General features: G+C 44.6%; 1 protein-coding gene across 3 annotated transcripts in view; it reads right to left on the reverse strand.

Annotated features, from left to right (window-relative positions):
* The window catches only part of KIF13B (kinesin family member 13B), a 124,882-nt gene that overhangs the window by 88,610 nt on the left and 20,182 nt on the right, over nt 1–16,090 (reverse strand). For all 3 annotated transcript variants that reach the window (XM_048517223.1, XM_048517214.1, XM_048517233.1), the window contains exons 7-9: nt 6,358–6,570; nt 2,589–2,699; nt 321–455 (exon numbers count right to left, since the gene is read on the reverse strand). In XM_048517223.1, coding sequence (XP_048373180.1) covers nt 321–455; nt 2,589–2,699; nt 6,358–6,570 — 459 coding nt within the window. The remainder of the gene's footprint in view (nt 1–320; nt 456–2,588; nt 2,700–6,357; nt 6,571–16,090) is intronic.

Here is a 16,090-nt window from a genome sequence, read left to right on the forward strand (position 1 = left end):
GTAATTTCGGCTTGCAGACCAACTTCAAACCATTGCCACCAATGTCAGGTTTACAGGATTGTAACCATGTTGGAAAGGATGCTTAGGTGTTTCATAGTACTAAAGGGAATGAAGTGCTGAAAATGTTTTAATCTCTAATCAGCCCACTGGCTAATCTTATTAGGTGTACACATCTCCAGTGTCCATCAAAAGGGCTGAAGAATCACAAGAATTACAGGTTGTATTTGTGCCCTCTTAATGCCCACGGACCCTACAGAAGAACTCTCAAGCTAAATCTCCATGGACCGCTAAACCTTTTGAGATTAATACACATACTTTACCTTTAAATAGTAGACCAGGAGTTCATTGAGAGCAGGGTCAGCATTCAAGTTAACCAGGAAGCACTTGTTGTCGCCAACTTTGATGCCAGAAGATTGGAGAGAGATGCCAAGGCTTTCGAGCTGCTTCTGCCGCTCCTGTGTAGGGAAACAGAGTTCCGATTAGGAACCAAGAAAGGAGGGCTGTAATAAAGCACATTTTCTCCACCTTGTAAAGGCAACGTGTCAATATAAAAACTGTGAGCTGGACCAGCCTATCCCATGATTCGCTGCTCAATCATCACTGGCCACTCTGAGCCACCGTACATCCCTTATCACTTGCACACAAGCAAATGCGCAGCATTATAGCCACTGTCAAGAATGCACAGGGGCAAGGGGACCAAAGAGGCAGACGCACAGCTAGGGAGAGCAGTTTGGAGACAACCGACTGACAAACCAGCATAACTGCTTCAAGCCATTGTTTTATTTAATAGCGCATTTTATTTTAATAACCTCACCTAGGGTTAAAACCTAAGTATGTCACTCCATGCCTATGTTTTTCTATGATATCTTGCTTTGAGTTTCCATGGCAAAGTTGAGTACATATTGGGAGCACTGCTGAAACAGTACTGCCATGCACTATTTGTGAGCTGGGGTGAGCATGACAAAGGTGCTGCTTGCCCTAAGGCAGTGGTGGCGAACCTATGGCACGGGTGCCAGAGGTGGCACTCAGAGCCCTCTCTGTGGGCACACGCAAACAGAGTTGCCCCCACCCCTCAAACACATAGATCTAAGCTGGCCTGGGCCGCTGGGCTCGGTTATTAGCATTAAACCTAAGACCTAGTTTTGGGGAAGCAGTATGGGTAACCCTGTTAAGTGCTGTTAAACCCCACTGATTTTCATGCAAACAACTAAAGTGCAATCCTTTACCTGGGAGTAAGGTCGGTTGCTGGCAATGGGGCTTGCTTCTGAGTCAACCCTCCTAGGGTCGTGATTCACCCGTTGGAAGAGTGGCACGGGTGCTTCAAAGCAAAGCCACCGACTACCACCAAGCTTACTCCTGAGTAACGCACGCCTCGGAGCCAACCGTTTTTTCTAAACTAAAACCTCAGTATTCAGGTTAAATTGCCGTGTTGGCACTTTGCGATACATAAGTGGGTTTGGGGTTGCAATTTGGGCACTCGGTCTCGAAAAGGTTCGCCACCACTGCCCTAAGGTGTCTCCAAGCGGCTTACAAACCCCTTCCCTTCCTCTCCCCACAACAGACCCCTTGTGAGGTAGGTGGGGCTGAAAGATTTCTAGGAGAACTGTGACTGGTCCAAGGTAACCAAGCAGGCTTCATGTCTGGAAACTGGGAAACAAGCCAGAGTCTGCCGCTCATGTGGAGGAATTGGGAATCAAACCCAGATCTCTAGATTAGAGTCCATCACTCTCAACCACTACAGCACACTGGCTCCCTCACGCTGAGGCATCTCCATATTAATCTAAGACATTAGAGGGTTGGTTGGCCTTGATTTTTCAATCTTATGCTAACTCTGCATGTGCACTAAAAGATCAACAAAGAGTGATGTATTGTTGGAGGCTCTCACGGCCTGATTCAGTTGGTTGTGGTGGGTTTTCCGGGCTGTGTGGTTGTGGTCTGGTAGATCTTGTTCCTAACGTTTCGCCTGCCTCTGTGGCTGGCATCTTCACAGATGTATCACAGAGGGAAGCCTTCTCACTGGACACAATGTGTAACAGACTTCCCTCTGTGACACACCTCTGAAGATGCCAGCCACAGATGCAGGCAAAACGGTAGGAACAAGATCTACCAGGCCACGGCCACGCAGCCCGGAAAACCCACCACAACCAACAAGGAGCCTTTAGGCGTACTACCACCACCAAATGGCTTTCAGAGTAGACAGAACCCCACAAGGGCTGCACTGCATGTCTTTTCTAAACATCTGAATCCGCTCTTAGACACCCATCTGCACAATGGGAATGACAATAACTTACTCTGTGTGATTGCCAAACACTCCACACAATTATTTTTTATGAAATCCCATTAATCTCTCTTTTAGACAAATGACTTTTTTTAAAAAAAACAACAACCAGCCCCTCAAATTATGGAGCCGGATAAGGTTGGAAAGGTCACAACAATCTCTCTTGAAAAAAAAAAACTCCCATCGATGGTATTAAGTAAAGATGCCCTAAAAAGACAATACATTGACCTGATTACCCATAAATATCAAGGTCTACTGTAAAGGGATTATTGGGGGGTGGGGAGGCAGGAGCCTATGAACAAATACAGACCTGTGCAATTTCCTCCGTTTTCCGTAATTTCTCTTCCCAGGTCACAGTCATCTCCTGGATAAGTTTTTCAGATTCCTCTAAACGATCCTTTAGTTCTGGCGATTTCATTGCCTAGAAAATGAAGGTTAGGGGGTGGGGAGTGGATGGAAGGAAGAGAGAAGTAAAACATTAAATTGTTTTTTTGCAAGTGCCACCATTCATTTTGAGTATGTTGTCAGCTCTTAATGTGATCTACTACCCTGAAAAACAATCCATGGACGGGTGCTCACGAATCAACACCCACAACGCACGGAAGTATAGTGAGGGCACCCGCATGGTGAAGCTTCCTGTTTGACAGCTCAGCACTTCAGTGTCACACCAGGTTACTGGAGAAAATCTCTTCAAAAGCAACATTTTTGTAAAACCATGAAGTAAACTAACTTTGTGGAAATTTTTCCACTTAAAATGTGCAGCCTGTGCCACATTTTTGTCTTGTGTCCATCTGCGGCTTACAGTAGCAGGCTGAAGAGATGTTTGGCTCTGAACGGCTAAATTTGAGCTGTGAAGAAAGCTAATAAAGCCCTTAGGCAAATTCTAGAGATATGCTCAAAATTTGTCCTATGTCTCATTTAGAAACTCCAGGGAAAATGCGCTCAAATAGCATGGCTGAATAACCCTCCAATTCTGACCTGATGGAACCCAGTGGTGCAAATCCCTACTGACTCAGCATTGAGCAACCCCTGTGTGATTGAAGCCTGACTCATTTCTTTTTGAAAATCAAATGCTAGATTGTAACAGGCATGAGTGTTATCCATGAGCACACAGGGCAAAGCATCAGCACCTTTAAAGTAAGTTAACCTAGAACTGGACATCTGGGGGATGTGGTGTGCTTGTATTCTGACAACATCATCAAACACAAAAAGCATGGGGGACTGTGTAACTAAATCTGGAACAGCAAACACAATTGCACACATGCGGCTAGTAGGGCATTGCAAGACAGACTAAGAAAAACTGAGTGAGAGAAGCGCTATCCTTACTGAATGATGAAACTAGCGTACTGAGAGGGCCACAATGAGCCTTCAAAGATTAATGTAGTGTCAAAGGCTTTCACGGCTGGAATCATTAGGGTGTTGTGGGTTTTCCAGGTTGTATGGCTGTGTTCCAGTAGCATTTTCTCCTGACATTTTGCCTGCATCTGAAGATGCCAGCCACAGATGCAGGCAAAACGTCACAAGAAAATGCTACTGGAACACGGCCATACAACCTGGAAAACCCACAACACCCTTCAAAGATTTATTTGAAGCCAATGACAGTACCAAAAACTGGCTGGCCTGTGGATTTCCTATATTATATTAAAAACTCTGTGTTGCAGTTAGTTCTAGTCTGCTGGCAGGGCATGGTGGGAACTGTAGTCCATAACATCTGGAGGGCTGCAAGTTTGACACCTGTGAGTTCGCTGAACAATTCAGAGTGTATACATCTACTTATAGACCAGGTTCTTGAAATCTGTTCCCAGTCTAAGAGAACTGTTGGTTTTGGAATGCTCGTGAAGGTAGCAGCCAATCCCTACTGTTTGCTCTTGGCAACTGGCATTCAGAGATATACTGCCAATGAACCTGGGGGTTTCTTTTAGCTACTGGTGCATGCAGACTCTTCTTCATGACAGGATTTTCTCTGATGGGTGTGCAGGGTAATGACAACAAACTGCAGCCCTTCTACACAAGCCCTTTCACAAGCTTGTGCAGAAAAGCCACAAAAGGCCTCCCAGTCAGAAATGCGTACAGGACCAAACTGCCGCTGTGCAGTGGAGCAGGGAAAGGCTGGATTGTAAGGCCAAATAGGTTCAAAGCAGCAGACTAGAGCCATTCTGGCTTTGCTTGGTTGCAAAAACAAATCCTGTGCAGCGAGTGGCATACAAAAGGAATCTATCAGGATAAAGAGGAACGAAGGCAGAAGACCTGCCCCAACAAGCCCAGAAAGAAATTCACTGCAAAGGGAGCCTTAGAACATATCTCTTTGAAATGATGTGTGGGCCACTGAAGCTTGGTTAGGCTTGCCTGCTTCCCTAGAGTTGAAGCATCAGGGCATTAGAAGGTATTCAGCAGAGCTTGGGCTATCAATCTGAGAACATGGAGCAACTTAAAAAAAATAGAAAGAATACACAAAGCTCTCAAACACCCCTTGGTGGACGGCCAAGAGGTACAGCAAGACCAAACAACTTCATGGGATCTCTTTAATAAGATGTAAATTACAGGGCTGTCACCTGGCTGAAGAAATCTTTGCTGTTCAGTCCAACGAATTCTGCATGCGTTTGTGCATCTTATTTACGGCATGCTTTCGTCATGGGCATCAAGGCAGCTAATGTAGGAAATCTACTCATCCAGATACTGCCTAGATTCAAGAGGCAAAAGAGCTGGAGGGGCAACGACGAAGAATATTTGTTGTTCAGGTTAAAAAAACCCCGCCCTAAGACATTTTTCTTCACACTGAACAAGAAATGTTCTTCTTCATTGCACCACCAGTTCCTTTGTCTACCTTTCTCTCTACAATTGGGACATCCCTTCTATTTAAACATGTTTAACTTTAGCAGAGTTCACAATCAGGGTTGCCAGCCTCCAAGTGGTGGCTGGAAATCTCTTGGGATTGCAACTTATTTCCAGGCAACTGGGATCAGTTCACCTGGAGAAAACAGCCACTTTGGGAGGTGGACTCCATTGTATTATAACCTATTGAAATCCCTCCCTCTCCAAACCCTGCTGTTCTCAGTCTCCACCCCCAAAATATCCAGGTATTTCCCAACCTGAGGCTGGCAACCCTAGACATCATGCTATAATATAGTATTTGGGTAATGTGATGAACTATAGAATACCAAAATATACTATGCCCATTGGCAAACCGAACTTATTATGCACAAAAACCATGCACAGGGGGAAAGTGCAAGTGCTCAATTCATGCACAAAGGTGCAACAGAGACATATATACAAACTACAAAGACTAGAAACACAAACAGCTGTAAATGTGGATCCTACATTATAACGCACACAACTTTCTTAGGAATTTAAGTCCTATATGCATCACAGTGCATGAGAATTTCGAAGTATACAACAAATCAGCATCAAAGTTCATGAATTTCTCAATGTGAAACAATATTGCAGCCCAAAACCCTATTTGCGATAATATGGGGTTTTCATCCCTTCATCATGGTACTGGATGTTCCTTTTTCAGCTTGTTTGGGAGTCACTTGAAGAGCCAGTTTTTCTGACATTACAGCTGCCATGTCCCCTTACCAACAGCATAATCAAGTGTTTATAGTCTTTGTAGTTTATATATATGTCTCTGTTGCACCTTTGTATATGAATTGAGCACTTGCATTTTCCCCCTGTGAGTGGTTTTTGTATGTAATAAGTTTGGATTGCCAACAGGAATAACGTATTTTGGTATTCTATAATCCTAGACAACATGCCACGCAACCATACTTTAGATCCAAATGAAAATGATTCCTAAAGAAAGTAAGCATGCACTTGTTACAGATACATGCTCCTACAAACAGCAGGGATCCTCATGGAAGTGACACTTCTTCCCGTGAGAAAGAAAATGGAAAAAGTTTTTTCTAAGATGGCACCAACTACCAGCAAGCAGATTTTGAAATTTGTATTTGTAATTTAAATAATTTACATTTCTTTGCATTGAAATTGGTTGCTAATCAATTAAAAGGGAATCAGAAGTTGACTGATCCAATCAGTCAACCAAACATTGTAAGTCCAAGCAAAACTATGCTGGCAAGAAGTACCTCTGCTTTGGTGAGCTGCTCCCGGAGTTTCTCCACCTCCTCCCGCAGTTCCCGGATGATGCGAGCGTTGGGGTCTTCATTCACCACAGCGTGGTTCACAATATTCTTGGCCCGGTCAGCGTACCTCAGGGTGGAAAGGGTCTCATCGTAATTATCCGCTGCGGGGCTGATAGTTGCAACCATAGCTGTTTTGCTGTTCCCCCCCAGGCTGTCCTGAGAAGAAAGCAACAAAGAAGAAATATTTGAGGCCGTTCCGAACAGTTGCGGCAACCCAAGAAGATGACTGCTTGCAGCCAAAAGTTGAATCTTTAGTTTGCTGCACAGTGGCAGTGAAAAAAGATATTGCTATTGAAAGAGGAAACTACTTCTAGGAGAAGAAGAGCTTGTGTTCATACTCCTATATTCTGGAAGTAATTCCTCTACCTTTTAAGGAGTCCCAAAGTGGCTTACAATCACCTTCCCTTCCCCATAACAGGCACCTTGTGAGCTAGGTGGGGCTGAGAGAGTTCTGAGAGAACTGTGACTAGCCCAAGGTCACCCAGCAGGCTTCATGTGGAGGAGTGGGAAACAAATTCAGTTCACCAGATAAGATTCTGCCACTCTTGTGGAGGAGTGTGGCATCAAACCCGGTTCTCCAGATTATTGCTCTTAACCACTACATCACACTGGTTCTCTACTCTCCCCTGCATACACAAATGTTGCAGTTTATTGCATTACCTTATTCTCACTGCACTGTTTTCTAATTTTGTCATCTGGTCTTACTACCTTGTTTATTGTAGGTCTTATCTACCTTGAGACCCAGAGAAATGTAAACTAGAAATTAAGCAAATCAGTATTATTTCCTGGTGAATTGTTGATTCTCTTCCTGTTAGAAAACAAGAGTGGTCCTACTCGATCAGAACAGCCAAAGACCTCTGGGTGCCTCCAAACAAGACATCAAGACCATCCTAGTTCCCCATGCCCACCCCACAAGCAACAGGCATTCTTTTTAATCATGACTTGACAGCACTTTATACACGCACAGAGAATCCTCAATGAATGTGTCCAGCCTCCTTTTAAAACAGTCTAGACCAGTGGTGGCGAACCTTTGGCACTCCAGATGTCATGGACTACAATTCCCATCAGCCCCTGCCAGCATGGCCAATTAGCCATGCTGGCAGGGGCTGATGGGAATTGTAGTCCACAACATCTGGAGTGCCAAAGGTTCGCCACCATGGGTCTAGACCAGGGGTCGGCAACCTGCGGCTCTTTTGTCGTTGTACAGCGGCTCCGTGGCTGGTCAGCCAATGAGGAGTGGGGGGAGCCGCGGCCGCTGCCAATCACCAGGTTCTGGACAGTCCCCCGTCCGGACCAACCTTCACCAGTCCGGTGCGGGGAGGAGGAGATAAAACAGGCTGGCGGAGGTGGGCGCAGTTTGGTTGTTGAGCCCAGGCCTGGCGTGCACTCTGTTGCTACCGCTGCTGCTGCGATCTGCCAGGAGGAGCCGTGCGCGCCCGGGTGAGGGGCGGCTGCAAAGATAGACAGGCGGCGGCGCTTCCATTCATTGCAGCAAGCAGCCGACTCGGGGAGGAGCCGAGGCCACGCTCCAGAGAAAAGCCCCGGTGGCCCCAGGAGCCCCAGAGCCGGGACGCTGCGTGGCATAGAGATTAAGTGGGAGCCTAGAGGGGGAGCACCGCCCGCAGCAACGCATGCTGGCCCCGCAGGATCTGGGTTATTGGAGCTGGAGGCAGGGGGAGGAGACCTACCAGGAGGAGCGTCGAGGCAGGCCTAAGGTGGAGATCCGGGAAGAGAAGGAGAAAGGGGGGGCGGTCCGGGAGGCTTTGGCATGGCGCCTTTGACAAAAGTGAAATAAAAATCAAGGAGATTCTGGACAATAGCTGTGCTGGCATTTAAGCGAAGAGGCGGGGAGTCAAACGGTGGGAAATCTCAGCCTTCCGTTCAGCTCCCCCCATGTCTAAAGACCCGGAATCGCCTTTCCTCCTCCCCAAAATTTGGCTCTGTCGTGTTTGGATCAAAGCAGCTGGTCTCTTCCACCAAGATCGGGCAGGTTTTCCAAGGGCACTGAGCCCTACTGGTGGTGGAGATGTAGGATTTGGTGAATAGGTCAGAAATGTGGCTGGAGCTGAGCATATCCAGGCTAGCGTGGAGAAGGAGGCGGCTGGGAAGCTCGGAGGAGAGGACATATGGGGCTTGGATGCAGAGAGAAGAAGGGGGATGGGAAATGTAGGCAGATTTGGGGGTCCAGTTATCTGTTTGTAAACTGCTGCAATCACCTTTGGTCAGGTCACGATACCAAATGGATCTACTGAGGGTTGCAGACTAGGGAATCCCTGCAAAAGTTTTTTTTGTTTTGTTTTAAATATCAGAGATGTTAACACTGGGATTTCAAGGTATCAACTAGCTCCATTTTAAATCACGCTCACACTGCACCATTTTAAATGTCAAAAAAGTATTTGCGGCTCCCAAGTGTTTTCTTTTCTGTGGAAAACGGGTCCAAATGGCTCTTTGGGTGAGAAAGGTTCCCTACGCCTGGTCTAGACAGAGGCACTAGGCATTGTGGCAGTAATGCTAAAGGTGAATCATGGGCTAGGTAACAAAGCACTTTCATCTATCTTGAGCGAAGTGCTTATTAATTTCATTGGGTGACACCCCCCCCCCCACATATTTTCCAGTTTTATGAGAAACATGCCCCCACCCTTCTTCTGAGCAGTTTCTGGGGGGAGGAAGGATCTCTTGACATTTAGAAATATATTCACTATCACTAAAAGACAAAGCACTTGAACATTTCAAAACGGGATGGAGGGGAGGGTGAAAATCAAAACTGCAAGCAAACTCCAGAAATATAGTGGCTGTTAGGTGGCAGCATCAATGAGAGGAAATAGCCCCTGGCACCTTGAACGCTATGAGGTCCGCCACATGAGCTTTCCCCCAGCACCAGCCTTCTTCAGATGCAATGAAAAAGTCTTCCAGGCAACCTCTTCGTTTCGCATCAAGATGAGCAGACTTATTCCCAAGGCACAAAATCAGCAAGAGTCCCAGAGTCCAACCAACTCAGAGCACTTCAAGTTTGGCTCATCTCTTGTAGACTCTATCTGCAGCTTCTGCATTTTATTTCATCAAAACCCACTGGGAATGAACCTGGCTTTCCCTTAAACCAAGAGAGTTGGAATACTATAGGACATTCATACTAACTGTGACAAGCAAGACCCAAAACTCCCTATCAGAGGTGTAGCTGGGCCAGAGTGCGCCTGGTGCATACTCTGTGTTTTCAGCCCCCCCTCCACGGCGCCCCCCATCCCTTACCTTAGTGCAGGCTGGAGAAGCGGCCAGTTCCCTTCAGGCTGAAAACGGCCTTGTTGGAACTACACTTCCCATGAGACCAGGGGGCTCGCAAGGTCTCCTGGGAAGTGTAGTTCCCACCAGACCATTTTCAGTCTGAGGGGAACGCTTCCCCACCCTGCACTGTTTGATGAAGGTAAGTGGGGGAGGGCGCCGCGAGGGGGATTTTCCAGCCCCCCGGCACACGTCCAGTGCAATGCGCACCCCCTATCCCCTGGTAACTCTGCCTCTGCTCCCTATTACTTCAAACAATCTGACTTTCTCCCATCTAAAAAAAAACACAACCAAAAAACACCACCCCTTTCTGTTCTCTTGGATCCCCAACATTTGAGTACATGAAGCAGCCTTGAGTACATGAGTCAGGCCATTGGTCCATCAACATTCTCATTGTGATACACCTCTGAAGATGCCAGCCACAGATGCAGGTGAAACGTTAGGAACAAGATCTACCAGACCACGTCCACACAGCCCAGAAAGCCCACCACAACCAACATCAGTGTAGTTTACGCTGATCAGCAATGGTTCTTCAGCATCTCAGGTAGAGGTTATTTTCATTTCACCTTCCATGCAACCCTTTTAAAACAGGGGATTCAATTAGGGACTTTCCACCTGCCAAGCAGATGGTCCCCCAGTGAGCCACAGCCCATCCTCTCCCTGTGTCAACCTCACTTGGGTAGCAGAACAGATAGAGATTCTTCCATTCAGCAGAGTGATTCTCTTCCTAAGTGACAGAATGTGTTCACCAAGACCATTGAACATTCACCCTCTTTGCACCCAGCACCAACAAGACTCGTCTGTCTGTTGTTGGCAATGATCTTCACTGGACCATTCCTCCTCCCACGACCCATTTGTCAGATTTCTGCTCAGGGACACAAAAAGAAGGGATAGGGACCCTCCCCCAGTAGCAGATTGAAATAGCAGCACTTGAAATCCCCCTCCCCTCTCGGTAGTCCAGTTTGAAATCCAACAATGTGAATATATAAAGGGATCCAGCCCCCACCCTGAAAATGGTTTTCACAATGTGATTAGCTTCTAAGATGGCATTATCTGAAACATCGCTATACCACCGCAAAGCCTCTCTGTAATGATGCACAATTCATGTGACAGATAACATTTAAACTGTATTTCTCACATTCTTTTTTGATGCCCTTTCTTCTTCCTGCTCCTTTATCTTTCTGCACCCTATCTGCTCTGTAATACAGGCTAAGGATAGAAGCATCAAGTCTCCTTTGAACCTACAATTACCACGAAGAAGCATAACTGGGCTGTTCTGGGGCAGGAAGGCAGACTTCATGGCTCAAACAAGATGCCGGCAAGAGGCAGGACTCGCATACCCCAAGTAGCGTACAAAATCTGGGTCAAGCACTGCCACTGGGCATTATTAACATTGTTTCTATCTGTGTTTTTATAGCAAGCTTAATTGTTTCGGTGGATTTAAGCTTTTCATAACAACACTCATTAAAGCCAGGGTGTACAGTGGCTGGAATGTTTGGTTTCGATGTGGGAAATCCAAGTTCAGACCTTAGGCCGGTGCCTTAGAGGATAAGGGTTAAATGAAAACAACCCTATCCACACCGCCTGGGAGGAGAAGCAGGGTAAAGTTTAGAGTGTCTGAATCCCAGACGTTTACTGAGCAGGTTCCTAGTGTATATGTCTCACTATCCTTCAGGTGCCAGGCCAAAGCACCTCTTTCAATTCAGGTTTTTAACAGGTAGCTGTTTTAAGATCTGTTTCTAGTCTGGGAATTCTCTCGCTTATAATTTTATGGATTTCTGAAATTACTAACCATTCTGATATTGTCTTATTTTATTTCGTTGTGTTTTTACTTTTGTGAGCTGCCTTGAGGAGGTCTCTGGCAAGGTGACATATACATTTTCCACATATATAAATCATAGACCCTTACAGCAGCCTGTTTGTGTAGGTCAGTGTTACAGCGTGAACAACCTAAGAAGCCACAGTTTGGAATGTGAGATTGTTCACCAGATTTTGAATCTTCTTCTCAATCCATCTCACCCTGTGCCCAAATTTTACCTCAGTTCTAACACAACCCTAGAGGTGGGACTTTGAACTTCACGGCTGACATAAAATTTGTACCAGCTCAATTGTGTAGTTACTGCACCATAACAACTCTCATCTGCAAAACAATATTGCTCCTGTGCTGGTAGACTGTTGATAGACAACTGAGGTAAAAGAAAGCTCTACAAATCTAAAGACAACTGATGGTCACTGGTCCTATGTAAAATTTTAGGCCAACTGCTTTGCTTCGTGTCTATTATGCTATGTTTATTGCATTGTTCTTCCATGTGGCAGACTATTTCTGTTGCTCTGTTATATTTGTACGTATTATACTGGTATATGGCAAATGAAAGCCAGCATAGTGTAGTGGTGTGCTGGACTAGGCTCTGGGCAAATCAGGTTCAAGCCCCCACTCATGACATGGAAGCGTCCAAACTTCTCTTGCCTTGAGAAACCTATAGGGTTGCCATAAGTCAGCTGTGCCTTGTTCTCTAATGTTGTAATCTAGTCTTATTCACTGTTGGTTGTACATTTTATGATGTCTTTGCTTCATTGTTTTTAACTCTGTGATCCACCTTGAGTCTTGGTTAGAAAGATGGACTATAAATTAAGTAAATAAAGTTTAATTTAAAAACTTTTAAAAGTTATATTTATACATAAACTTTATGGATTGGCAGCTATTTGGAAGAATGTGGGAATGGATGGACAAAGAGTAAACTCTGGTTCCTTGGCAAGAGAAGCAGTCTGAGAAAAGTGTCCAAGAATTTACCTTTAAAACAGGGAATACCTTAGACCTTTCAAAATACTCGAGGCAAGCACAGAACTGACTAATTGGGCAAGACGACTAATCCAGCCAACAATGCATTGGCACAGGATTGGCAAAATGCAATCAAGAAGTACAGATTTAGAGATTATCATTCCTACTGGTGCCAGGGTACAAAGAAAACTCATAATATTTATCAGGATTTTAAACATGTTGCCTGGCACCATCTGCTTCCAGCCCTGGCCTCTGGGGCCTCCCAAGCAAGTTTCCTGTTCAAACGCTTTTTACTCAGAAGCAAGAACTTTTTACCCAGAAGCAAGAACCACCATTCTAAATATTCCATGCTGTCTTAGGAATGATAGCTTCTTAAACAGCATGTGTGAAACCACACATTATACATTGTCACCACTCTACCCAAAGCTAAACTAGGCTTGGACAAGTTAAATGTCTAAAAGGGAGGGGAAACGAGGGCCAAGAGAAGCCCTTTCCTCATACACTTTTCAGCTCAAAATCAATCCCAAATAGCTTTTTTGCTCCTGGGGAGGAAGATACAAGGATCACCACAGCTTCCCTACATTTTTCTATCAATGAATGAAAAAACAGCTTGGGGAGATGGATTTTAATCAGGAAAAGGCTCGAATATGGGCAGACATGTTGATCCTCAGGTCTGAAGACAGCCAGTATGATGTAGCAGTTAAAGTGCTAGACTAGGGATCTGAGAGACTCAGGCTTGATTCCGTCCACTGCCGTGGAAATTCGCTGGGCGACCTTGGGCCATTTATACTCTACTTGCTGTGAGGTAGAAGAGGAGCTAATGATATAGGCTGCTTAGGTCCCCAGTGGGGAGAAAGGAGTGGGGGTGGTATGAATGAAGTAAAAAAAATGAAGGGGCTTGAGCGGGCTTTTTTTGTGATGAAAAGAGAAGGAAAAAATGGAACTCTGTACGGTATGAACTTGAGTTACATGTCCCTCAGCTGGCTGGTGCACAGGTGCTTCCCTTATAAAAATATCACATATCCTCACTTACAACTTCCCAGATTACTAAATTCCTTTGAATAAAAAAGTGACCAAACTCAAGCTGTTTGGTCTAAATACCACATCTTTCAATGATCAGCAAAACCACCAGGAGCTAAGGAAATGTTCAATGTTACGACCACACAGTTTTTGGATTAAGTGGTCCTTGTTGGCTCCATTCTTGCGTGAAAAGTCTCCCACTAAGAGAAATGAGCTGTTAAAATTGCTCTTAACTCTATTAAATATTTTGCCCAGCAAGGCCCAGTTATCATTCGAGCCATATGAAATTGTAAATGGCATATACACTGTGAATAAAATTACAGAATGGAACATTGGTGTTAACAACTAAAACAAGATGGTGTGCCATAATCATTTCAGAATCATGGGTGAGCAAAGCTGTAGAAATTAAACACACCAGCCCTCTTCAGGGATGGCCCAAATAGCCTTTTGATGCACCCTGAGAGAAACCTAAATAGCCATGAAAATATATCTCCTCCACCACACAGATTTCCTGAATGTACATAATACTAAATGCAGATAAAAATGTGTCGGTGTCCTCACAGATAGCCTTAGAAGGCCAACCTGCTGCATTCAAGCTTAACATTGTTGCAGAAGGAGGCAGTTAAGGCAAGGACTGAATAACTAGGTCAACACTGGTGGTTAGCAGAATGGATTATAACAGTAGGTTCCAGGGGAAGAGTGGGGGATTCCCACTTTCTGTGCAGATGAAATACATGTAGATTACTCTTTATATGGAGATATTTCACAGTAGGAATTTCCAGCTGGGCAGGAGTTAATTCTCCCTCCCTGAATCCCTAGTTTTTGGATCAGTCTCAGATGTGAACCTTTTTTTTAAAATGGGGGATAGGTTAATTAAAAGTTATGTACAATGCCTAGGGGCATTTTTACTCCCCTTTGTTAGTTGTAATAGATTTGCTGCAGGTTTCTTAAAGCAGGCCTTTATGGGAAGAAGTGGTATTGGTGCAGAAGAATGAAAACATCTTTCAAGGTGTAATTCCATGTGAAGCAAACTCTGCTGTTTGGTAATAATCAAATTAGGCACACAACGGGAATATAATGCAAGTGTAAGCTGGTTTTCTGTAACAGGGCTGGAAAAAAAACCTTGAAAATTTTCAGATCAAAATTTCAGGGGAGCAACTTAAGAAGATAAGCTAAATGCTCCTTAATGCATCATTTCCCCCTACAATCAATAATTCTTCCTTGAACAAGATGTATGGACATTGATATTTTACAAGGTTCAAGTATCAGAGAGGCTCCTGGAGGCTTCTTAGACAGTATTTTGTTCCAGACAGAATCTGGAATAGAGTATGAGACCCCCCCCACCCCCCGGCTTGATGGAAAGGGCTTGATACACGGCCTTGATTTTATCATATATCCTTCCCAGAATCTCCGAAAAGCCTGTGAGGCTAGAAGCTGAAAACCGTCTTCAGGGGTTAAATCTTTTTCCTCCATGAGTAGGTCAGGAGAGGGCAACATAGAAATATGTTTAGGCAATGCAGGAGAATAAGTAAGCAATGGAACTGAAGAATTAACTTGTAATTCATTTTCCTCTGAGGAAAAAGAGTTACCTTCTAAGCTGAAAAATTATTACTAGTTTCAATTCTGACACTTTTTTACGCTGTCCAGGGTGGTTTACTTTATGCTGGAAAGTTTGTTGATGCTACTGCTATGTGGTGACCACTGGGGAAGGGGAAATGTTGAAACATGACGAGTGATACATTTAAAGGACACCCTTCTGTCCACCTGACTTGAGGAGAAAACCACCCTGGAGAACACAGTAAAGTAATCTATATAGGGCTGTAATCAAACCATCAGCCAATCTGAGCTTTTGCTGAGCTCCGGTCACAGTCTGTTTCAATCCCTTCCGAGTACAGGGCTGCGGTTGCAAACTTCAAGTCAGACTTTTTTCCAGGACACAAAGCTGCATTTTGCAACCTGATGTGTTTATGAGCTTCTCCAACCCTTCCCCTTGACCTGCAAATGATATACATTTTGGTACTTTTCCCCTTCTGAGTGCAACTGAACAGCTAATTATTTTAGCCTAAATTTCTGAAGTTAACCAGGACACTAGTTAAATTCGTGTGTTTATGTGTGTGTGAGACACTGGTTAAACTCGTGTGTGTGTGTGTGTGGGTTTGTGCGTGTCATGCAGCAGTCAGCAAACCTGGTTCAAAGGTGGAGAACTACTGATTAGGAACAAACTAACATGGAAAGGGAGAATCACATATCAGTTTGCTGCAAGAATTATGCAGTTGTCATTTCACTGTTTTCTACTGATGCAATATTATTTTTCTTCATTATGCTAATCCTGTTTCTGTTACACTGCTTGTCAGACGTCTCTTCAAATTGATTGCATCCACCTGCACTCTACTTGTTAGATATCTCATTCTATTGATTGCTCTGAGTCTCAATGAGAAAGACGGACTATAAATACAGTAAAGAAATAAAGAAACCAGAGACCTGCAAGAGACGAATATGTCTCTTTCGTGCACGAGGAGGCTTGTATCATATTTATAAAATACATATAAATAAAACATCTAAAATTTTAAAACATTCCAAAAATTCCATCAATTCAGCTGC

This window comes from Sphaerodactylus townsendi, linkage group LG01, assembly GCF_021028975.2.
Source record: "Sphaerodactylus townsendi isolate TG3544 linkage group LG01, MPM_Stown_v2.3, whole genome shotgun sequence".
Classification (NCBI taxonomy): domain Eukaryota; kingdom Metazoa; phylum Chordata; class Lepidosauria; order Squamata; family Sphaerodactylidae; genus Sphaerodactylus; species Sphaerodactylus townsendi.